At 41.8% G+C, this 22,549-nt stretch overlaps 1 protein-coding gene across 1 annotated transcript in view; it reads left to right on the top strand.

The window, feature by feature from the left end:
- radil2a (Ras association and DIL domains 2a) overlaps positions 1-17,134 on the top strand; it is a 51,418-nt gene extending 34,284 nt beyond the window's left edge. Inside the window, exons 11-16 of the mRNA XM_067457161.1 lie at positions 665-809; positions 1,257-1,435; positions 2,955-3,297; positions 7,656-7,783; positions 14,489-14,628; positions 16,336-17,134. Of these exons, the coding sequence (XP_067313262.1) occupies positions 665-809; positions 1,257-1,435; positions 2,955-3,297; positions 7,656-7,783; positions 14,489-14,628; positions 16,336-16,423 (1,023 nt within the window). The 3' untranslated portion in view covers positions 16,424-17,134. The remainder of the gene's footprint in view (positions 1-664; positions 810-1,256; positions 1,436-2,954; positions 3,298-7,655; positions 7,784-14,488; positions 14,629-16,335) is intronic.
- The last annotated feature ends 5,415 nt before the right edge of the window (positions 17,135-22,549 follow it).

Genomic DNA, 22,549 nt, shown 5'->3' with positions numbered 1-22,549 from the left:
GAACCGCAAAATAGCACCAGGGATTGTTTGCGCCGAAACACGCCTCCTTTTTTGCGCTGAACCGCCCAGGGAGCACAAGTTCATTCACTAGTTTAGGGACATGCTTCTGTGGAGGGAAAAGCGCGCTTTGCACGGGTGCAAAATAGGAATGACACATGCGTCGGTGTACAAAGTCAATTGCGCTGGGTGCAAGATAGGGCCCTTAGACTGCATTGGGTTGTCATTTCTGGACAGGCACTATCCTAATTTAGATTCCACCAGTTTGTGTGTGTAAATGGGATTGTGTAAAACATTTTTTGAAGGGAGGTACACCACAAGGCTCTGTCTTGGGTCCTGTGTTGTTTTCCTTGTACATGTTCCCTTTAATTTAATTTCATTATTATGCAGACCACACACACATTTCATCTAAACTCTTTTGTGAGATGTGTGAACGAGTACACTAACTGACAGCATTTTTTCCACCAAGTTACCATTACTTAATCATGATAGGCTGTGTTTCCCAAAAGCATTGTAGGGCATATACAATTCTGTGCCCATTGTGTTCTGCAAAGTCAAGATAAGAATGTATGACCAATTGTGTGTGAACACATCATTTAGCTAACCTTGGGCCCAACAAGCACATGCATTTTTGTATTCTTATATGCATCTGTGTTTGTGTTTACAGGCATCATGGTCTGCTTTGAGAGCTGAGTTTGTTCATCTGAACCCTGCACAGCTGCATCATATGTTGAGAGAGTACAACACAGGTCGTGTGTGCCCTCCATGCTGGACCCCGTCTCCTGAGGATGCAGTGGCGGCCCTCCATACCTGTGAGCTCAAATATGATACCCTCCTCCGCACACATATCATACCATTTGACCATTGTCAGTTCCAAAATGTAGTATAGAAACAGCCTTGTCAACATAAAGAACTGCACTACATTTATACAAGTATCGGGACATCCCTCCAAATCATTGTGTATAAAATCAAGCACTAGGCCTGCAGACACTTCTACAAACATTTGTGAAAGAATGGGTCGCTCTCAGGAGCTCAGTGAATTCAAGCATGGTACCGTGAAACATTTGGCAATATAGTGCATTTCTTCTTCTTTTTTTCAAAACATTATAGTGAATTTATTAAATAGGTTTTTTAGTGTGAAACGTTTAAGAATTGGGTGATTCATTATCAGGGGGAGGCATATATACAAAGGGCTCAAATAATGTCTTGAATGCTCTCTGAGATTCTTTGTGCCTGACAGCAAAATGTTTTTGTCTTAGCTAATATCCTGGAAAGTTTCGACAACCATCCTCCTCTAATCCTGCCCAGCAGCATCTTTCATCTGGAGCTGGGAAATCCCATCACAGAGCCAGGGCTGTTCCCTCCATTGCAGCATCTGCATGAGTTTATCCAGTCTCTCCCAGACAGCCAGACACAGTCTGATCATCAACCCTCACAAGTAAACCTCCTCCACCCTACTGACGCCACAAAACATACAGAGACTCGGTTCGGCAGTTCCTAGTCGGTTCTTTCTTTTCAGTAACTAACTCATTGATAACGTTGATCTTTAAAAATGTGCAGACCTTTTACTTTCACAAACATTGCTATTACACACTGCGTGAAAGGTAATATTCCAAAAAGCACTTTCCATCTCGTAATATAACAAAACAACCAATATTTAAATCTCTTGATAGAACAAAATTACCAATATTTATATCTTAAAGGAACAATCCACTTTTTTTTAAATAGGCTCATTTTCCAAGTCCCTTAGAGATAAACAGTCGAGTTGAGTTTTACCCTTTTTGAATCCATTCTGCGGATCTCTGTATCTGGCGGTAGCACTTTTAGCATAGCTTAGCATACATCATTGAACCATATAATAGGTCCATTAGTATCAGTGATCAAAAAAATGACCAAAGACTTTCAATATTTTTCCTATTTAAAACTTGACTCTTCTATAGTTACATCGTGTACTAAGATCAACGAAAATTTATCTATTTTTTTAGACCGTTATAGCTAGGAACTACTTTCTCATGCCGGCGTAGGAACTTTGCGGCTGTCATGGGTCTAGCGGCGCAATGATATTACACAGCGCCTTCTTCTGTCAACATAAACAGCATGACGATCTGCTTGCTCAGAGAGCGTGCGTTATAACCATGGAGACGTTTGTGAGAGATGATTCAGAAGATATTTACTTTAGTGCAGCTCCCGAACCGTATCTGTTTGAACCGGAATAACAGTTACACTGAAGACGAGCTTTTGAAATGTGAAAGAGAAAGTCTGGCTGAACAGACTGTGGCAGAAAGGACGAGGAGAGCAGATTCAAACTGGTGAGTCAGAGAAGAGTCAAAATTCAAGGAAAAATGGTCTGACATGGATTCGGTCTGCTGACCTTTTGATTTTGACTAACGTAATATGTGAATGAAATATGCTAAGACTGCTTATTATGAAGACAGAGAGAGTGCGCGCTCTCCGTTGTTTCTTTCTGTCACTCAGTTAACATGCGCCCAGTCACCTCACTCATAAATAATCTGTAAATTGTAAATAAAAAAAATTGTAAATAAAAAAACTTATCGTTGATCTTTAAAAATGTGCCGACCTTTTACATTCACAAACATTGCTATTACACACTGCATGAAAGGTCTTTCCATCTCGTAATATAACAAAACAACCAATATTTAAATCTCTTGATAGAACAAAATTACCAATATTTATATCTTAATTTCCTTTGAGTAATTATCCCAATGATATATGTGCTAGACAACACTACAAATACAATATAGATAGATCGAAAACTTTGTCATATCGTCCAAGATCACATGCTCTATGGTAAAGCGCAAAGGCATTACTGACATAACAGTACAACTTTCTCCAAAGCTGCTTTGAAAGGATGCATATTCTGAAAAGTGCTTTACAAAATACGTTAACATGGACTGAAATATGGCCTGATAATTTTTTTGGCTTTTTGGTTTAATCAGGGCTCCAGCAGTAACCTGAATGAAGAGACAGCGCCTGAACCAATCACCTGCCAGGATTCAGAGGGAACAGATCAACACCCTGTCACCATGACACCTCCTCAGTTCAGGGAGTCTCACAGCAACCTGAGCTCGTGTGAGGCCGTCCTGACCCAGAAACTCAAGAGCCTGGAGCTCCAAAACAGCTTGTCTGGGAGTACAGACCTGGGCTACCACAAGACTCTGGCTCTCGACCCCTCCTGCCTGCTTACGCCTCCCAACACCCCTCAGAATCTTGACCAAGCCGAGCTTGAAGCCAGCCTTCTGGAGGGGGCGACACAACACAAAGCACGCCAGCACAGGAAAGGTAACTTTCCCAGGGCACTCGACCCAGGGCATTTCACTCGCATTTACCACTAAAAAGATATGTCTGAGAACTGTAACATGTATTTTGGAGCATGTCTGAGAACTGTAACATGTATTTTGGAGCATGTGTGTAAATTATTGTGATAAAAAAGTCTTAAATATCTAAAATAGTATAGCAAATTTGGGGATGGAAATTTGGGGATGGAAAAACAGTAATTCGGATAAAGTCCAGTGTGATTATTAAACTTAAAGCTGCACTATATCATTTTTCCGTCCACTAGAGGGCGCCTATTTAAAACAGAGGCGTAGTTTGATGACGCCAAGTTTGAGCTCAGAATCTTGGGACATGGGGTCTTCACCTCACAGCAGGTGGAAAAGAATCGGGATAGGACAGAAATCATGTTGATGGATGTGATTATTAACGTTACTGAAGTGTGAAGACGAGCAGGACCGAGTGTTGAGGAGCTGAGCAAGGCCGCTGGAGCGATTGTTACACAAACACACGCCTCGCGAGCAGCGGGACATTTATTATGGCGGGACACAGTCGCCGGCGGCATTTCCGCTTTTCCGGTCATGAGTATGAGTTATACTCAAGTATTAAGTGTGTTTAAAACTATGTTATGACGTTATTCTGTAAGTTTGCTCAGCGGCTGCTGGGACACTTGTTCACACTGCTAAGAGTAAAGCGCTTCTGCAGAATAAAACCAGAAACCGAGAGTAACGCAGATATGACGCCATTGACAGACGACTCCCTCAGACGTCCCGGCTCATTGGTTAAAATAGCAATTTTCTCACGATTTACAAATAGTTGGAAACATTTGGGATATTGTAAGAACTACACTGAACAAAATATATAACACTGGCCTGGTGGTTTTTGGATATTTTACTGCAAAAATCCTACATAGTGCACCTTTAATTAAATAAATCATTAAATAAATATGAGTGCTTTGAGTTTTAAAGTAAAAACATGACTCTGTCGCCTGTTCTACAGGTTCATGGTTTCAGAGGAGTTATCAATCAATGAATACCACACATTTATGCCAAGAGATTGCTTATGACGGTTGATTTCAGACAGTGTTAAATTATGCCATTTCAGTTGTAATATGGATGTAATATGATATAGATGTTTGTAAGAGTGCATATTTCAATTTCCCCACCTTTTGAATAAGCTGCTAAAAATAGAGTGCAACAGTGCCAGGCCACTTTTTCAGCTGTGCTGTTTGTGGAAGTATTTTTTCCATTCATTTTTCCTATGAATTTTTTTTTTTTTTTAATTCCTTTGAAAATAAAAGTCTCTGTTAAAGAGTTATAAGCCGTGAACCAAGCCAACCAGCCATGAGGTGAATCATAACATTACAAACTTTGATTTGTAGTGCAGAAAAGTATTTGAAAATTGGATAAAATACAAAGGTGTACTGTGTACTTAAAGGTTTAAGAGAGGGAAAAAACTACAATCCCACGAAGCATTGCAAACAGCATAATCAAATTATTGACAGATATATTGAATTATAAAGAAATATAAAACCACTCAGTTAAAAATGTTCAAACTTTTTGTATTTTTTCTTCCAGAACCTCTAGTAAAATGTGTACATTTAAAAATAAGAGTCCTGTTGTATTTTAGCTTTGTTTATAAAAAAAAAAAAGTCCATTATGCATTACGTTTTTCCAGGTTATTTTTGGTATTTTGGTTACAAAATAAACTTTATCTGGCATTTAATTCAATGCAAACTCTTGTTGCTCTTGTCTGGGCTGACCTGTAAAAAAGAATACTTGTTTAATGTATGTATGCCAATACATAATTGAATAATTATTAAAGAAAAATGATGAATTATAATTTTTCACATGTGGACCTTGGGAAAAATGTAAGCATCAATCCATAGCTTGACCATGATCAAGCAGAGATCAAAATGAATGCTGATCTGCTTTTCTCCACCAGATTCTGGCTAAAAGTCTCTAAGGGTTGAGAACAAGAACAACAGAGTTCCTCACATATGCATGATTTTACACAAATTTAAACCTACATAAAAAGCACTGTGGCAGAAGTATTTTTGTCTTCTGTTTGTTAGTGAGCTGTACTCAGAGAAATATATCGGACATGTTTGCCCCGTAGCGTGTTCCCTGATTTCAAAGGCAGGGTGTATTGTCTTTGGAGGTGCTGGTGTTGATGTGGAGTTGGGGTTGTGTGCTCTGGCTGCAATGAATGAAGAAGCTGGAAACCAGCCCTCCTCCTTTACAGAATGCTTTTCCGACACGTAATATATTTATACAATGAGCAATGTCAGGTGAGCTCACTGAAGAACCAGTGTTTGCAACTGGTGTTGAAATTAGGTTATTTTGGTAATTAGGCAATCAGAATTGTGTCTCTCAAGATCAGGTAAATCATAGATATTCTGAAGCGCTTTAGCACTTATTGTAGGGGCTTTTGGAGGAATATGTTAATTAAACTCTTGCTTTTTCATCAATAACGAGAAATGACTTCCATGATGACAGGTCATACATTTATACAGCATGATAATCCAATCAACAGGAAGCCTTCATTATGAAATACAGCTCTGACAAAAGCATATGTGCACGAATGATTGCCATATTTGTGTGCTTGGTGTATACTTGGTTTTTAGAAGTTACTTCAGAGATTACCCTGAAAAATTAGTGTGTATTTAAATGTATTTCCGTCAGGTCCACTTAAGACAAAATAAATCAAAATAAAAAAAGACAATCACACCGTGTATAGAGTCAGTGGGCGGGGCTTAAGATATTGACGGCCGAGTTGTGCTTGCGTGCTTCTAGTAAACACAGAAGCTGGAGAACGGCGGTCTTTCGAAACAGCTTTGAGCGCTACTCTGGAAGACTTGGAGTTAAGCTTTTCTCTGAGAAAAGAACAAAGAACGGCACTGAAGTCATTCTTAAGAAGGGAAGATGTGTTCTGAGTTTTGCCGACCGGATACGACGAAAGTTTAATCTGTCAACAAGCTCTGCTTCACCTTCGTTGCTCTGGTTGGTGTAGCGCTATCCTATCGCGTGCAGAGGGAGTTTGAAAGACAACCGTTTATCCCGCCCCTCGGATTGAGCCCTGTCAATGGTGAGTTTCCAGACCAAACATTTTGATGTGGGTCTGGCTTGTCAGGCTAAGTGTAAATGCCCCATTTAGAACAGATCCCCCATGCTTCAATGACAACAGCATGACATTGATTAAGTTAAACACAGTTTAAGGAGGAGCTGGGCAGGAAGTGGGTTGCAAAGTAGCGTGCAGTGGAATTAAACATTTATTTCACCAAGTCATATAAACACAATTCATAAGCTTAAATGGTTAATTCACTCAAACATTCTGCCGTCGTTTACTCACCTTCATGCTGTTCCAGACCTGTTAGACACTCATTCACCTTCAAAACTAAAATTAAGGCTTTTTTTATTATTATTATTAAAACCTGAGTTTTTGTCCTCCATTGAAAGTCCATTCTACTAAATCTTCATAAATGTCATAAAGGCTTTGTAATAGAAATGAATCTGACTCCAGTGGTTGAATCATAGTTGTATGAAGCAATGCAAATGCTTCACAAATAGATCTCTGATACATGTTTCATAAGAGAACTGTGACACATGTGGGTTGTGTTGACGCAATAGTGGAAGTTCTCAACTATATGGGTATACTTAAAGGGTTAGTTAACCCAAAAATGAAAGTTTTCTCATGATTTACTCACTCTCAAGTCATCCTAGGTGTATATTGCATTCTTCTTTCAGACAAATTAAATATAATCGAACTTATATATATATATAAAAAAAAAAGCTTTATGATGGCAGTGAATGGCAGCCCGAAACTGAAGCCCAAAAAAGTGCACCCATATGGCTCCATATGGTTCCCAGTGGTTTCCCGCTTCCTCTTTCTAAACACTGGTGTGGATTTTCCTAATCAAAAGGACTCTGCTTAGATCACACTAGTTTTGGCTGCTAATACATCCTGCTTTTTTGGTAGTGGCACAAATCCTATAATCTGGTTCAAGAATTACAGACAGGTGGTGATGTCAGGAGAAAAAAGACCAATGGATAAAGCATCATGGGAATTTACAGTTGGCTTGCTGGGTGGAATCTTAATCGGGACAGGCATTGTTCAGGACGCGGGCCGGGTGGCTGAGCGCTGGAGGAAAGCCCTTTGTGCTTCCACCAGCCCATAGCAGAAGATCTTTATGGGAACAGGAAAATGGCCATACTTGTATCATCATTATGCAGAATTGTCATATTTTTTCTCTGATTTTTGGGGTGATGTTTGACCTGGACATTCAGTGACATTTGATTTAGTTTATGCTTTTGCTCTAGTAAAGATACTAAGCTGATAATGTGATTAATTTGATGTTGTTTTCTCAGTAAAGAACGGCCTTGCAGGAAACTCAGACCAAAGAAAAGAGGAAGATGAGGATGATAGAGATGAGGTGTTCACTGTAGAGCTGATAAAAGGACCTCATGGTCTTGGTCTGGCACTGGTGGATGGAATGGTAAGAATTATCCTTTTCCTATTTTTCCATACTATTTATCATTCTATACTTGTCCACTCTTACTGTATAGTATGCAAATTACACACCGTATATACATTTTTTGTATGCATGGAATAACTGCATGATTGTTGGGACTTTAAGATTTTTTTAAGTACATTGCTGTAATGAGAATTTAGCAGGAACAAGTTTTAAGTTGAAGCAGATAAATAAAGGATGGTCCCTCTGATGAGTTGATTAGCATATTGACTTAAATACAGTGGGGTAAAAAAGTATTTTGTGCAAGTTCTCCCACTTAAAAAGATGAGAGAGGCCTGTAATTTTCATCATAGGTACACTTCAACTATGAGAGAAATCTAGAAAATCACATTTTTTAAAAATGTATTTGCAAATTATGGTGGAAAATAAGTATTTGGTCAATAACAAAAGTTAATCTCAATACTTTGGAATACACCCCTCCTTGAACTGTCACCTTATCGTGGTGGAGGGGTTTGAGTACCTGAATGATCCGAGGAGCTATGTTGTCCGGGGCTTTATGCCCCTGGTAGGGCCTCCCAAGGCAAACAGGTCCTTGGTGACGGGCCAGACTAAGAGCAGTTCACAAGCCCATTATGAAGAAAGTAAAAACAAGGGCCGAGACGTCGCCCGGCATGGCGCAGCCGGGGCCCCACCCTGGAGCCAGGCCCGGGGCTGGGGCTCGTATGCGAGCGCCTGGTGGCCGGGCCTTCCCCCATGGGGCCCGGCCGGGCTCAGCCCGAAAGAGCGACGTGGGGCCGCCCTCCTGTGGGCTCACCACCTGCAGGAGGGATCATAAGGGGCCGGTGCATAGTGGATCGGGCGACAGTCGAAGGCGAGGCCCCCGACGACCCGATCTCTGGACACGGAAACTGGCTCTAGGGACGTGGAATGTCACCTCGTTGGCGGGGAAGGAGCCTGAGCTTGTGCGGGAGGTCGAAAGATACCGACTAGAAATAGTCGGGCTCACCTCCACGCACAGCTTAGGCTCTGGAACCACACTTCTCGAGAGAGGCTGGACTCTCTACCACTCTGGAGTTGCCCATGGTGAGAGGCGGCGGGCTGGAGTGGGTTTGCTTATAGCCCCCCAGCTCAGTCGCCATGTGTTGGAGTTCACCCCGGTGAGCGAGAGGGTCGCTTCCCTGCGCCTTCGAGTCGGGGATAGGTTTCTCACTGTCATTTGTGCCTACGGGCCGAATGGCAGTGCAGAGTACCCGGCCCTCTTGGAGTCTCTGGGAGGGGTGCTAGAAAGTGCTCCGACTGGAGACTCCATCGTCCTACTGGGGGACTTCAACGCCCATGTGGGCAGTGACAGAGACACCTGGAGGGGCGTGATTGGGAGGAACGGCCCCCCTGATCTGAACCCGAGCGGTGTTCTGTTATTGGACTTCTGTGCTAACCATGGCTTGTCCATAACGAACACCATGTTCAAGCATAAGGGTGTCCATCAGTGCACTTGGCACCAGGACACCCTAGGCCGAAGGTCGATGATCGACTTTGTGGTCGTCTCATCTGACCTCCGGCCGTATGTCTTGGACACTCGGGTGAAGAGAGGGGCGGAGCTGTCAACCGATCACTACCTGGTGGTGAGTTGGATCCGATGGCGGGGGAGGAAGCTGGACAGACTCGGCAGGCCCAAACGTACTGTGAGGGTCTGTTGGGAACGTTTGGCTGAACCCCCTGTCAGAGAGATCTTCAACTCCCACCTCCGGCAGAGCTTCGACCAGATCCCGAGGGAGGCTGGAGATATTGAGTCCGAATGGACCATGTTCTCCACCTCCATTGTCGACGCGGCCGCTCGGAGCTGTGGCCGTAAGGTCTCCGGTGCCTGTCGAGGCGGTAATCCCCAAACCCGGTGGTGGACACCGGAAGTAAGGAATGCCGTCAAGCTGAAGAAGGAGTCCTATCAGGCCTGGCTGGCTTGTGGGGCTCCTGAGGCAGCGGACAGGTACCGGCAGGCCAAGCGGACGGCAGCCCGGGCGGTTGTGGAGGCAAAAACTCGGGCCTGGGAGGAGTTCGGTGAGGCCATGGAGAAAGACTATCGGTTGGCCTCGAAGAGATTCTGGCAAACCGTTCGACGCCTCAGGAGGGGGAAGCAGTGCCCTACCAACACTGTCTACAGTGGAGATGGGCAGCTGCTAACCTCAACTGGGGATATTGTTGAACGGTGGAAGGAATACTTCGAGGATCTCCTCAATCCCACCGACACGTCTTCCTTTGAGGAAGCAGAGGCTGAGGGCTCGGAGGGGGACTCGTCCATCACCCGGGCTGAAGTCATCGAGGTAGTTAATAAGCTCCTCGGTGGCAAGGCGCCGGGGGTGGATGAGATTCGCCCTGAGTACCTTAAGTCTCTGGATGTTGTGGGGCTGTCTTGGCTGACGCGCCTCTGCAGCATTGCGTGGCGGTTGGGGACAGTGCCTATGGACTGGCAGACCGGGGTGGTGGTCCCTCTTTTCAAGAAGGGGGACCGGAGAGTGTGTTCCAACTACAGGGGGATCACACTCCTCAGCCTCCCTGGGAAAGTCTATGCCAGGGTACTGGAGAGGAGAATTCGGCCGATAGTGGAACCTCGGATTCAGGAGGAGCAGTGTGGTTTTCGTCCCGGGCGTGGAACGCTGGACCAGCTCTATATCCTTCACAGGGTGCTGGAGGGTTCATGGGAGTTTGCCCAACCGGTCCACATGTGCTTTGTGGATTTGGAGAAGGCATTCGACTGTGTTCCCCGTGGCACCCTGTGGGGGGTGCTCTGGGAGTATGGGGTCCGGGGCCCCTTGCTTAGGGCAGTACGGTCCCTTTACAACCAGAGCAGGAGCTTGGTTCGCATTGCCGGCAGTAGGTCAAATTTGTTCCCGGTGCATGTTGGTCTCCGGCAGGGCTGCCCTTTGTCACCGGTTCTGTTCATAATTTTTATGGACAGAATTTCTAGACGCAGCCAAGGGCCGGAGAGTGTCCGGTTTGGGGACCACGCGATTTCATCGCTGCTCTTTGCAGATGATGTGGTCATGTTGGCAACCTCAGACCAGGACCTTCAACATGCACTGGGACGGTTTGCAGCCGAGTGTGAAGCGGCTGGGATGAGAATCAGCACCTCCAAGTCCGAGGCCATGGTTCTCAGTCGGAAAAGGGTAGCTTGCTCACTTCAGGTTGGTGGAGAGTTCTTGCCTCAAGTGGAGGAGTTTAAGTATCTTGGGGTCTTGTTCACGAGTGAGGGAAGGATGGAACGGGAGATTGACAGACGGATCGGTGCATCATCTGCAGTAATGCGGGCGATGTACCGGTCTGTTGTGGTGAAGAGGGAGCTGAGCCGTAAGGCAAAGCTCTCGATTTACCGGTCAATCTACGTTCCTACTCTCACCTATGGTCATTGGCTGTGGGTCATGACCGAAAGGACAAGATCCCGGATACAGGCGGCTGAAATGAGCTTTCTCCGCAGGGTGGCTGGGCGCTCCCTTAGAGATAGGGTGAGAAGCTCGGTCACTCGGGAGGAGCTCAGAGTAGAGCCGTTGCTCCTTCACATCGAGAGGAGCCAGCTGAGGTGGCTCGGGCATCTATTTCGGATGCCTCCTGGACGCCTTCCCAGGGAGGTGTTCCGGGCACATCCCACCGGGAGGAGGCCCCGGGGAAGACCCAGGACACGCTGGAGGGATTATGTCTCCAGGCTGGCCTGGGAACGCCTCGGGGTACCCCCGGAGGAGCTGGAGGAAGTGGCCAGAGAGAAGGAAGTCTGGGCGTCTCTGCTTAGACTGTTGCCCCCGCGACCCGGCCCCGGATAAGCGGAAGATGATGGATGGACTTTGGAATACAACCCTTTGTTTGACCACAAGGTTTTTACACTGTTGCTGGTAGTTTGGCCCATTCCTCCATTCAGTTCTCCTCTAGAACAGTGGTGTTTTGGGGCTGTCGCTGGGAAACACTGATTTTCAATTCCATCTAAAGATTTTATTATGGAGTTGAGATCTGGAGACTGGCTAGGCCACTCCAGGACCTTGAAATGCTTCTTACAAAGCCACTCCTTCGTTGGCCGGGCGGTGTGTTTTCATTGTCATGCTGAAAGACCCAGCCATGTTTTATCTTTAGTGCCCTTGCTTTTTACTCACAATCTCACGATACATTATCATTCTTTCCTTTACACGGATCAGTCGTCCTGATCCCTTTGCAGAAAAACAGCCCCAAAGCATGATGTTTCCACCCTCATGCTTCACATTAGGTATGGTGCAGCTCCGCATTCTTTCTCCTCCAAAGACGACAAGTTGAGTTTTTTACCAAAAAGTTCTGTTTTGGTTTAATCTGACCATATGCCATTCTCCCAATTCTCTTCTGGATCATCAAAATGCTCTCTAGCAAACTTCAGATGGGCCCGGACATGTACTGGCTTAAGCAGGGGGACACGTCACTGCAGGATTTGAGTCCCTGGCGGCGTAGTGTGTTACTGATGGTAGCCTTTGTTATTTTGGTCCCAGCTCTCTGCAGGTCATTCACTAGGCTCCCCCTTGTGGTTCTGGGATTTTTGCTCACCGTTCTTGTGATCATTTTGACCCCATGGGGTGAGATCTTGCGTGGAGAACCCAGATCAAGGGAGATTATTAGTGGTCTTGTATGACTTTCATTTTCTAATAATTGCTCCCACAGTTGATTTCTTCACACCAAGCTGCTTACCTATTGCAGATTCAGTTTTCCCAGCCTGGTGCAGGTCCACAATTTTGTTCCTGGTGTCCTTTGACAGCTCTTTGGTCTTGGACTTTTTTGCCCAACTGCAGCTGTTCCTTCATTGTGATCATGCTGTTGAAATGACCCTGTTTTATATATAGAAGAAGTACTTCATATCAATTTCTCTGTAGACAAATGCAATCTAGTCGAATGCAAACTATAATGTCATTTGAGCTTGCTGCACATCTTTTTTTTTTTTCAACAACTTCATACTTGGCCAGTCAACAGCTGTTATGATTAAAAATAACAGGGGCTACACTATCCGGAGATGTAGCTTCTGTTCCAAAACTACTCCCTACATAGATAGCATCCTAACCTTTAAAGGGGAATACACCCACAAATTAAGTTCCTGTCATCATTTACCCAAACTCATGTTGTCAAAACCCAACAAGTCTTTCGATTGAAAGTCAATTCTCTTCAAAACTTTTGACGCTTCAAAACTTTTATAAAGACGTCATTACAAGTAACCCATATATATTGAGTGGTTGACCCCTAAACCATACCTCTGTTCTTTAGTTACTTTCGACGTCATTCACCCTCCCCTTATTTATTTTTTAAAGTTAGACATACACCTTCTTAATATAACTATTTTTCAATGATCTGAGGTGTGTAACTGTGTAAGTATATATTTTTCTGCACAACAATAATTTAATCTTTGATGATTGAATAAGTGCAATTCACTCCTCAAGGTGTCAATGTCTGATACACAATGATGAACGTTCATTCGTTTCGACATTTCACTCGTAGGTACCGCAGGCAGAAAACAAAAGAATAGGAAGAATCATCAGCAAAACTTGAGATGGCTCAAAGATATACTGCAGAGCGAGAACTGAACTCAATCAGATATTACTGTCACAGTCACTGATGGTGGATCTGCTGAAGAAGCTGTCAGAGATCAAAATATTGATTTTAAAGATGTTGAAAATGATAGTTTTGAGAATATGTTTGAGATGGTGAATATGAGGCAGATGCTGAATGTACTGAAATGAGCTCTGATGAGGACAGTGATGATGGTGGAAAACATCTGCTCAAACTGAACCCTTACAAGCTCCACAAGGAAACAAGCTTTATTTCATTCTTCTGTAACTGTTACTCACATATCAGGAGTTTTATATTATCACAACATGTAGCGATCCATATGTGTTAGGTATAGATCTGAATGTGTAATAATGATTAGTGAAACATTCATGCATTTAAGGGCTTAATGTCTTCTAAAAAGACACGATCCCTTTATATGATGAACATATTTGGGTAAAATAGGTCTATTTTATTTAATGAAATATCTATATGGCTAGATTTCTTCACTGAACTTGTTGCAGTGCATTATGGTATTTTCTTCTCTGCAAAGGATACATGTGCTGGAATTTTGTTCTTGGTCAGAGATATCTTGGATGGCAGCACAATGTTTTTGCCTACCTTTTGTAACAGATTTTGCGTCATGAGTGCGTCTGTGAGGCCTTAAAATACTGCCTATGTTGGCAGCTCATTAGGTTTTGGAACAGAGCCATAGTTAGTTAGAGCTTTGTTCACTTGCTCAGAGACTTTGGCCCTGTAAATGACTTGCAATTGCTGACTTAGGTGTTAGCTATGAGGTACACTTGCAGGGGGTTACGTTTTACGAGAAGCTGCTCAGTAGGGGATGAATGGGTTTGTGTTGGCCATACTGATTGTCTTCTGAAGCCAACAATGAGTCCAGAGCTTGACTGAACGTGAGAAGATCTCCTGTGTTTCCCAGAACTGCAGTGACTTTGAGGTTGGTTAACAATCAGATGAAGTTATAACCTGCTGACTGTGTGGTTGAGCCTTTAGACACAATAAAACATCTACTTTGTCCATGTGACTCAGGATGCTCTCAAACAAAGGCAACAGTGCCACTAGGGAGATATAGAGGGGATCAAACAAATCATTCATTTCCTGTTGCTGTGGATCCTCATTTAGTCATCACTAATCTTTAGTCTTCTCTTTGTTTTGGCTTGTTCGTAATAGAAAACCCCCCTGCGAGTGAGTGGGATATATGTGAAGTCAATGGTGCCAGATTCCCCAGCAGCCCTCAGCCAGAGACTCCGAGTGGGCGACCGAATCCTCGCTGTGAATGGAGTCAGTCTGGTGGGCGTGGACTACCACAGGTGAACACTAAAGATTTAAGAAACAAGCAATGTCCACGTCATGAAGTTATCGTTGAAAATCAAACATAAGGATGAGCAATAAGAAATGTAGCTGCTTGCATTGCAAAATGCTAAATATTCAATAGAATTTTTAAGTTCAAAAGACTACTGGTTACTCCTTAGATGAACAAAAGTTTTTAAGTTCTTACAGGCTGCCTTACTGCTGAAGGTTGTTCATTTTATGTTCAAATACTTCTTCTTTGTCTCCATTGATTAAAAAAACATTCCCATTCCCTTTATTTTTAACTATATTTTTACTGGTTTGGTTGAAAGCATTGATTCGCTGATTGAAAAAAGCACCCATGAGCCATTTGAGAGTAAATATATAGAATATTGCCAAAAATCTGAAAAATATTGAATTGTTTTAATGATTGGCCCATTCATAGACAGGACTACCTGTACAACATTGTTTTCGAAACAGATTTATTTTATGACGCTTTGCATTGCACTTGGTGATGTAAGGCTTGGATGAGCTGCTCGACCATGGAAACTCTTGAGCTAATCTGAAGGCAATGCAAAGTTTGCAATTTTATGCAATGCAAAATAACTTGATTTGTTTTTTTAAAATATTTACCGAACAAAACAGTTGAAACATTTTTCAATATATTTAATGTTATGCAAAAAAAAAGAAGAGAAAAAAAAGAAAGTCATGCAGGATTGGAACATGAGGGTGATTAAATATTAATAAACTTTTATTTTTTATTTTTATGAAATGATACTCTAGATAAGAAACTAAAACTGCCGGGTATATTTGTGGCAGGAAATGTCTAAATCCGATCCTGGAGCACAAATCCAGTCATAATACTCACGGGTATATTTGTGGCAATACCCAACAATAAATTTTAAAATCAAAATTATCCATATTTCTTTTATGCCAAAAATCATTAAGATGTTAAGGAAAGATCATGTTCCATGAAGATATTTCTTACATTTCCTACCGTTCACAAAAATGTATTATTATTAGTAATATGTGTTGATAAGGACTTCAGTTTGGACAACTTTAAAGACGATTTTCTCATTTTGATTCCAGATTTTCAAATAGTTGTATCTCAGCCAAATATTCTCTGCAAAACAGTTCTATCCTAACAAAACATACATTCATGTAAAGCTTATTTATTCAGCTTTCATGTGATGTATGAATCTCAATTTCAAAAAAATTACCCGTATGATGGTTCCAAGGTCACAACTGAGTAAGTAATGGCTGTGTCCCAATTTAAAGGCTGCATCTTTCAAAGTCTGCAAAGGTCAGAGTGTTATTAGCGTTAGCGATGATAAATGGGATGGTCACATTATTCTTACATTCCAGTAGTTTTAAGTTTATTTAAATTATGTGAATCAGAATTAAAAGCACTTAACAAATACTAGCATGTCAATACTCAATTTCCTCATTTACTTCCCAATTTAATAATTATGTTTCATTATTATTATCAATATTTGTTTGCATTATAGTACAAACAATCTAAATAATAATTTTCTTTAAGCTAAATATAATTTCTTATTTGTTTGTTTATTTTGATTTTGGCAAGAGTGGGAAAAAAAAAGTGGATATGCATGTTAAGTGAGATTTAACACAGATTCAGATTTAACACAGACGTCTGAGGTTTCACAGATGAGATGATGGATGCTCTCGATACTGAACCCCTCCCCTGCTCTGTCTTCTCCCGTCAGTGGGAGAGAACTCATCCGGACATCCAGCGATTCGCTCCGGCTGCTGGTGGCCAAAACCGAGCCCAGGAGCTTCATCACCAGATGCTGAGAAACACAACACACTCTCCTGGACGCTCGACTGAATCATCGAGCTGATCTATCCTCATTCATCCATTCAGACAAACCCGAAACCAAAGTAAAGGCGATTCAACTGGATTCATTAATGCTGGTGTTTCAGTTGTTATTGTTGGCAGACTCTTCGTCTCAAAAGGCCAGAATAACATGTTGATATCTTCCATTCATAGTAGCGTTTATTTCACACTGTTCTTTCTGTCTTTAATGTAACACATTTAGCAGATGTTTTAAACCCTTGTTTACCAGTGTTTTATTTTCGTTCTGCATCTGTCCGTCTGTCATTTTCTACTTTCATGAGAAACGGCTGTGGTCCAGACAGGGTTATTTCAGCTTCCTTAAAGCTCAAACTGGAAGGGAAAGACAATTACAGCTTCATTCTCTATTCATGACATCCAAAATATTGCTGTAAATATCAGCGAGAACTACATTCGTTTTTTAATATTTAACCAAAAGTGCTGTTTTAAATGGCTCATGTTGCTGATGTTAATGAACTACACCTGTACCGTTTTCATACTGATATGATTTTGAGGTTCCTGTTCCTGATGTCAGTCATAAATGATGATTTTCTCCCTCAGTGCCAGAGAAACAGTGTTATATTGTGCCGTCTGTGTTCATGAATGGTGTAATATTTATGTGTTATTGTACAAGTGTAATAAATATTATTTTGATTTCTTTTTAAAGAAAAGTCGTATGTTGATGTATTTCCTATTGAACAGGAAGTCGGGTGGTGCACACTGCACAGCCATTATTTTAACAACTTATTGGCTATAGGGGTTGCAAATGTAGGCTATGTGCAAAAAGATCATGGTTTGAATGTTATAGACTAGAGTACACAGGCATATGGCTTTAAAACTAACAAAGCCTCAAGAGATTGTATTTGACGGTGTTTAACTGCGGTCTCGTCCTGCTTTGGGTCTGCTAGTCTGAAGAGGGTTTACAGATTAAATCAGAATAAAGCAACGACGCAAAGTGAACGAGCTAGCAGCCCGACCGCTGTGAGACGGAGGAGAAACACAGGAGGAGCTCAAGGGTGTGTCTGTCAGAGACGCTGCTCACCGCAACACTCAAAAGACATTTATAGAGCATTTATTGAGTGAGTTTCCACTGCAGCAGCGACACACACACACACAGGAGCTCACGCTGAGACGCTGCGCTTTAACAGGACTTCATACACGTTCTCTTTATAGAGGTTTAACAAATGTTGCAAAGTTGCTGAGTCGGGTTAGTTTGAATATTCTTCCGACAGAAGAGCCTTGCGTTAGTGCTCTACCTAATCTGAAGATTTTAGGATGTTTATTAAGATGATTTTAATATGCTCATCAGCTGAGGACTCTAAATCCATTCTCTATCATCTTGTTTTCTCTCTGTCTCATCTTAAAGGGGGGGTGAAATGCTGTTTCATGCATACTGATCTTTTTACACTGTTAAAGACTTGGAATCCCATACTAAACATAGACAAAGTTTCAAAAGTTAAGGTGGACGTTTGATGGGAGTATTTCTTTGTCAAAAATACTACTTCCGGTTAGTCATAAGTTTCGGCAAGTTTTTTGAGATCATGCGTCCCCTTTGACGTTAATGGGGGCGGAATTTCCTTGTATGGGCCTTACGGACAATTCTACCGGAAGAGCGTGAGAGAGAGAGCGAAAGTAACAGGCTACGCCCATCAAAGCGCTGGCTTGTAGGATGCGCTGCACAGGTGATGTGCACAATTAACAATGTCACCAAAAAAGTGCGTTTTTGGTTGCCAGACCAAGACAATCCTGCACAGATTCCCCAAAAACCCGCGTTAAGGCAACAGTGGATGTAATTTGCTTTTCCGGATCAGCAACTGAGTTGCGCGAATGTTTATATCTGTTCGCTGCATTTCGGTGCCGACTGTTTCATAAACAAGGCCCAGCTCGACACAGGATTTTCCGATCGCCTAATGCTGAAGGATGGAGCAGTCCCAACGATAAAGGTCCCAACGTTAGAACCGCGGGCGGTGAGTAAGACTGCTTCAAATGTCTGTGTTTTTGCCAATGCTCATCAAGTAGCCCAAACATGATCACGTATAGTTACGATATATATTACTATATGTAGAAATTGATCAATGGAGCATGCGATGTGTAGTGCGTGTACATTTGTTTAGCTGGCCACTATATGTGTAACTTTATGTTTGTGTATTGTAAAAGCACTCCAAACAACAATACACAAAGAGGGGGGAAATATGTTGAACTAAATAAGCACGCTTCTTCATTCAAATGCGCTACTATTCCGTGTCTTTCTATGTAAACACTAACTTAGCCTGCCGTGCAAAACCAGTCCGCTTACTGTCTACACAAACCACGCGTAAACACACAAACACACGTGCACAACTGCACTTCCCACATGTACACCTTCAAAGACAAAAATACGACGATATAATTCAAGTATAAATATGTAAATAACACAAGCCGCTAAGCATATTATATAGTTAGTGTATAACTTGTACCACATAGAGACGTCCTGCTCTAGTCGTTTTTGCTGCTGCTCCTGTTCAACTGCAGCCTCTGGGTCTGATTCCGGATCATAGATGTATGGCTGTATCTGATTGAAAGCCATATTTTTATTTTGAATAAAGTTTTTTTCCCGCTGTTAGGGATGACACAGCTTTACGACGCACTCGACTCAACATAGCAGCAGCGAGCACACGTCATTATTTAGCTCCGCTCACACGATACGCCCCCACCCGCTCGGCTTTTTTCGGAAAGACTCGGAACAGCGCATCTTTCTTATATAATTATAAAAAAATAAAGACTTTTCGGAGATATGCAGGATGCAATGCTACTCTATCGGTACTCAAGATTGACATGACACTGACTGAAACTGAGTGTTTCCTTTTTCCCCCCTTTAATGATCAAACTCGTGTTTTATTTAGACAGACATTGGGTTTTCTGTCACTCCCTGTCTGTTCGATACATGAGAGTTATACGCTGTGCTGTGTTTGGAGTAGCCTAACTTACATATTATTCTTAATATAGCCTACAGAATGTGAACTCGTAGCACAATATGCAGATTTTCTGTATAATCTGCATTATTCAATTGATCATCTAGCTACATTTGCCAGAAACTTGAGAGCCAACTGAACTGAATACGGTATAACACTAATGCAATGTGCTTGACTTGACAGGATGAAATATCAGCCGTGATTTAAGTGAACAATTGGAAAGCGAAGAATTATAACTCAAAACTGATTTACCGTAATGCTATATTTCCAAGACGATAACTGGACTCTGAATGGGGCATAATGAGGTCATGTGACAATTTTCTCCTGTTTGAAACATTTATTGTCGAATAATGCCTGATTCACTAAAATAATGTGCTGTTACAGTCAGTGAATAATGATTCACAAAAACTGTTAGTCCCCTTCACTAACATTATTTAATTATTGGATTAAATCAAATCATCGTGGCGCACTACTTATAATAGTTATAACATAATAGGCTACCAAACAAATCTCAATACACTCACAAACAAACATGTTTGTGCCGCTTTAAAATGTTACGTTTAGTCAACTCAAGTATCCATGTTGTCACTTAGTACTACTTAAAAGTTTAAGTTTAGCCAACTAGAAATATGAAGGCAGAATTAATGTTTCTTTTTTTAAGTTGAAAGTTTGTTAGTGTTTTTTTTTACATGTGGTTTCAGGTAATAGTTCATAAAATAATAATAATGATTAACAAATGTATAAACTTCTTCATGGTCATACTGATCCCCCCTACTTTTAAGAGCATTAAACATCTCCAGATATTTGCCTGTTGAACGGGACATTAAACACTGTTTCTGAACTAGGTCTGTGTTTGTATAGTAAAGTCAACTTTATTTATAGAGCTCTGTTTAAAATGTACTGATTGTTTCAAAGCAGCTTCACAGTGTTAAACAGGAAAATAATGCAACAGATTTTGATTCGGTTGAACAGTCACTCTGGAGAAAACAGTGGTCATCAGCTCAGTTCAATTGTCATAGAGCGACAATGTGGCCAGATCAGGAATTTAGTTGATATAGTTAATTTAGTTTAGTAATTTAATTCATTTGGATATTTATTTGAAAATGTAGTGTCCACAACTGAGCATCCAAGCCAAAGGCAACAGTGACAAGGAACCAAAACTAAACCTTAGGAGGAGACAGTACAGTATGAGCAGGATTGTCGACAGGGAGAGGGAATAAACCACCCCAGACAGCTACAGTGTCGGCCCAGATCCGGTGCACGTGGATTCCTCAAGAACCAGATGTGGGCCGGATCTGGGCCTGATTTTGGCTCTGATTATGAAGCATCTCAATCCATCACGCTCTATCTCTTCTGTTAAATCTCTTCATACCATTCATTAAAGGAGGCGGATGGAGGCGTTTTCTAAGTGTCTCACAGCCGTGGATGAATGAATAGTGTTGTTAGAGACACAGCAGATCTATACTGGAGGATGAAGGAGATTAATTCACTCACTCCACCCTCAGGTTTGTTGAGCTCATGTTATCTTTCACTAGCATGAGCTGATGTTTGTCTCCCTCTGCTGGATCGAGTGGATCAAACCACCAGCCAGATCAGATCAGACTGGAAGTGACATTACAGTTTATGGTCATGGTAGGAGCTTTCTCACTAATGTGTACAGAAGACAAACACAATACTGTTAAAGCAATAATCACTACTGGAGAAACAGTGACTAAACCTTCACAATAACAAAGGCAGTATTTATATGACCATTTATCTTTAAATACAAACAAATTAGATTTAAATACACCAAAATCATGACATAAAGCATAAGATGACAGCAGTACTGAACATTTATTTGTTGTTGATGTTTTGTTTTTTTAATGTTTCAGCAATTAACCATTCCTGAAATGTATAGCTAGATATACCTATAGGCTCAAATGTTGTGTTAAATCTCACAAAAACATTTGGTACGTAGCAATTTTTTACAGCCCTTTTACCCTGTACTTATTACAGTAATTACCATGAGGTAATATCTAGGTACTTACCCTGAAACTACACCTAATACACAACCTTACCTTAACATAGAATTTCTTTAGTACATTGTAGGTAAAACCAATAATTTTTAATGCATATTTTACCTGAGATTATATTACTTATATGTGATTAAATGTTAGACGTCTTCTTTCTGTATTAATTTTGTTTTAAGAAAAAATAAATATAAATGTATAGCTTGTTGAGATATGACCTTGTCAGTTGCATCGCTTCATCTCAGTTCACAAATCTTCTCCCGTGACCTCATGGGAGAGACGGTGTTAACATTAAGTGACATGGCATCTGACGCACAGGAGACAATGGCACATGTCGCGACACACGCAGTGGCACTTCCGGTTCTCATTGGCATATGTCAGTGGATAGTGATGTTAGTACTGAGTCGCGGAACATGTCGCTGTATGTGAAAAAAAAAAGAACAAGAAAAAATGTCGCTGTATATGACACTCACTGGCAGATGAGCTGAACAACTATACTCACGTAATTGTGGCACAAAAGCCAAAATAAATATCCTATTTTCGTGACTTTTTTCCCCTCTTTAAATGTTAATCTAACTTGTTAAATTTAGTAATATGTGTTAGTTTGTGACAAGCAGTATCTGAGTGGCATGTGCCACTGAATGATTTATGCAATGCCAATATTGGTGCCAATGTTGTTGATCACGCAAACTGCACGTCCTAGAAAACACGTACAAACCATCATAAGTCACTACAAATATCGCATTAACAGTCGCATCCGTTAGGCCGGAGACACACTGCAAGCGTGGCGTTTCTGCTGTGTACTGTGCGATTGTTCAAAATCCTTTGCTAATGTTCCTTGTCAGACTGTACGAACATGATCCCCGATGTAAGCCATGTCACACTGTAAGATCTCATTTGGCATTAATGTCAGACTGTACGATAGTGAAGGCGCGCTAAAAACGGACGCGCGCAATAAAACTCGTCCGGAGTTTATCTCATCAATGAATGACGCGTTCGGTGACAGTGAGCTGCATTACACGCGGGACTGAAATGCTGGCTAAAGAAATCTCTAGCACTCGTTTTGGTCATAGTTTGTCTTAAAAAAATGAGATATTTGACTGTCGTCGTAGGAGAAGTCACACTG

Source organism: Pseudorasbora parva, chromosome 2, assembly GCF_024679245.1.
Source record: "Pseudorasbora parva isolate DD20220531a chromosome 2, ASM2467924v1, whole genome shotgun sequence".
Classification (NCBI taxonomy): Eukaryota; Metazoa; Chordata; class Actinopteri; order Cypriniformes; family Gobionidae; genus Pseudorasbora; species Pseudorasbora parva.
The sequence above is the reverse complement of the archived record's forward strand: the minus strand, read 5'-3'. Positions and strand labels throughout refer to the sequence as shown.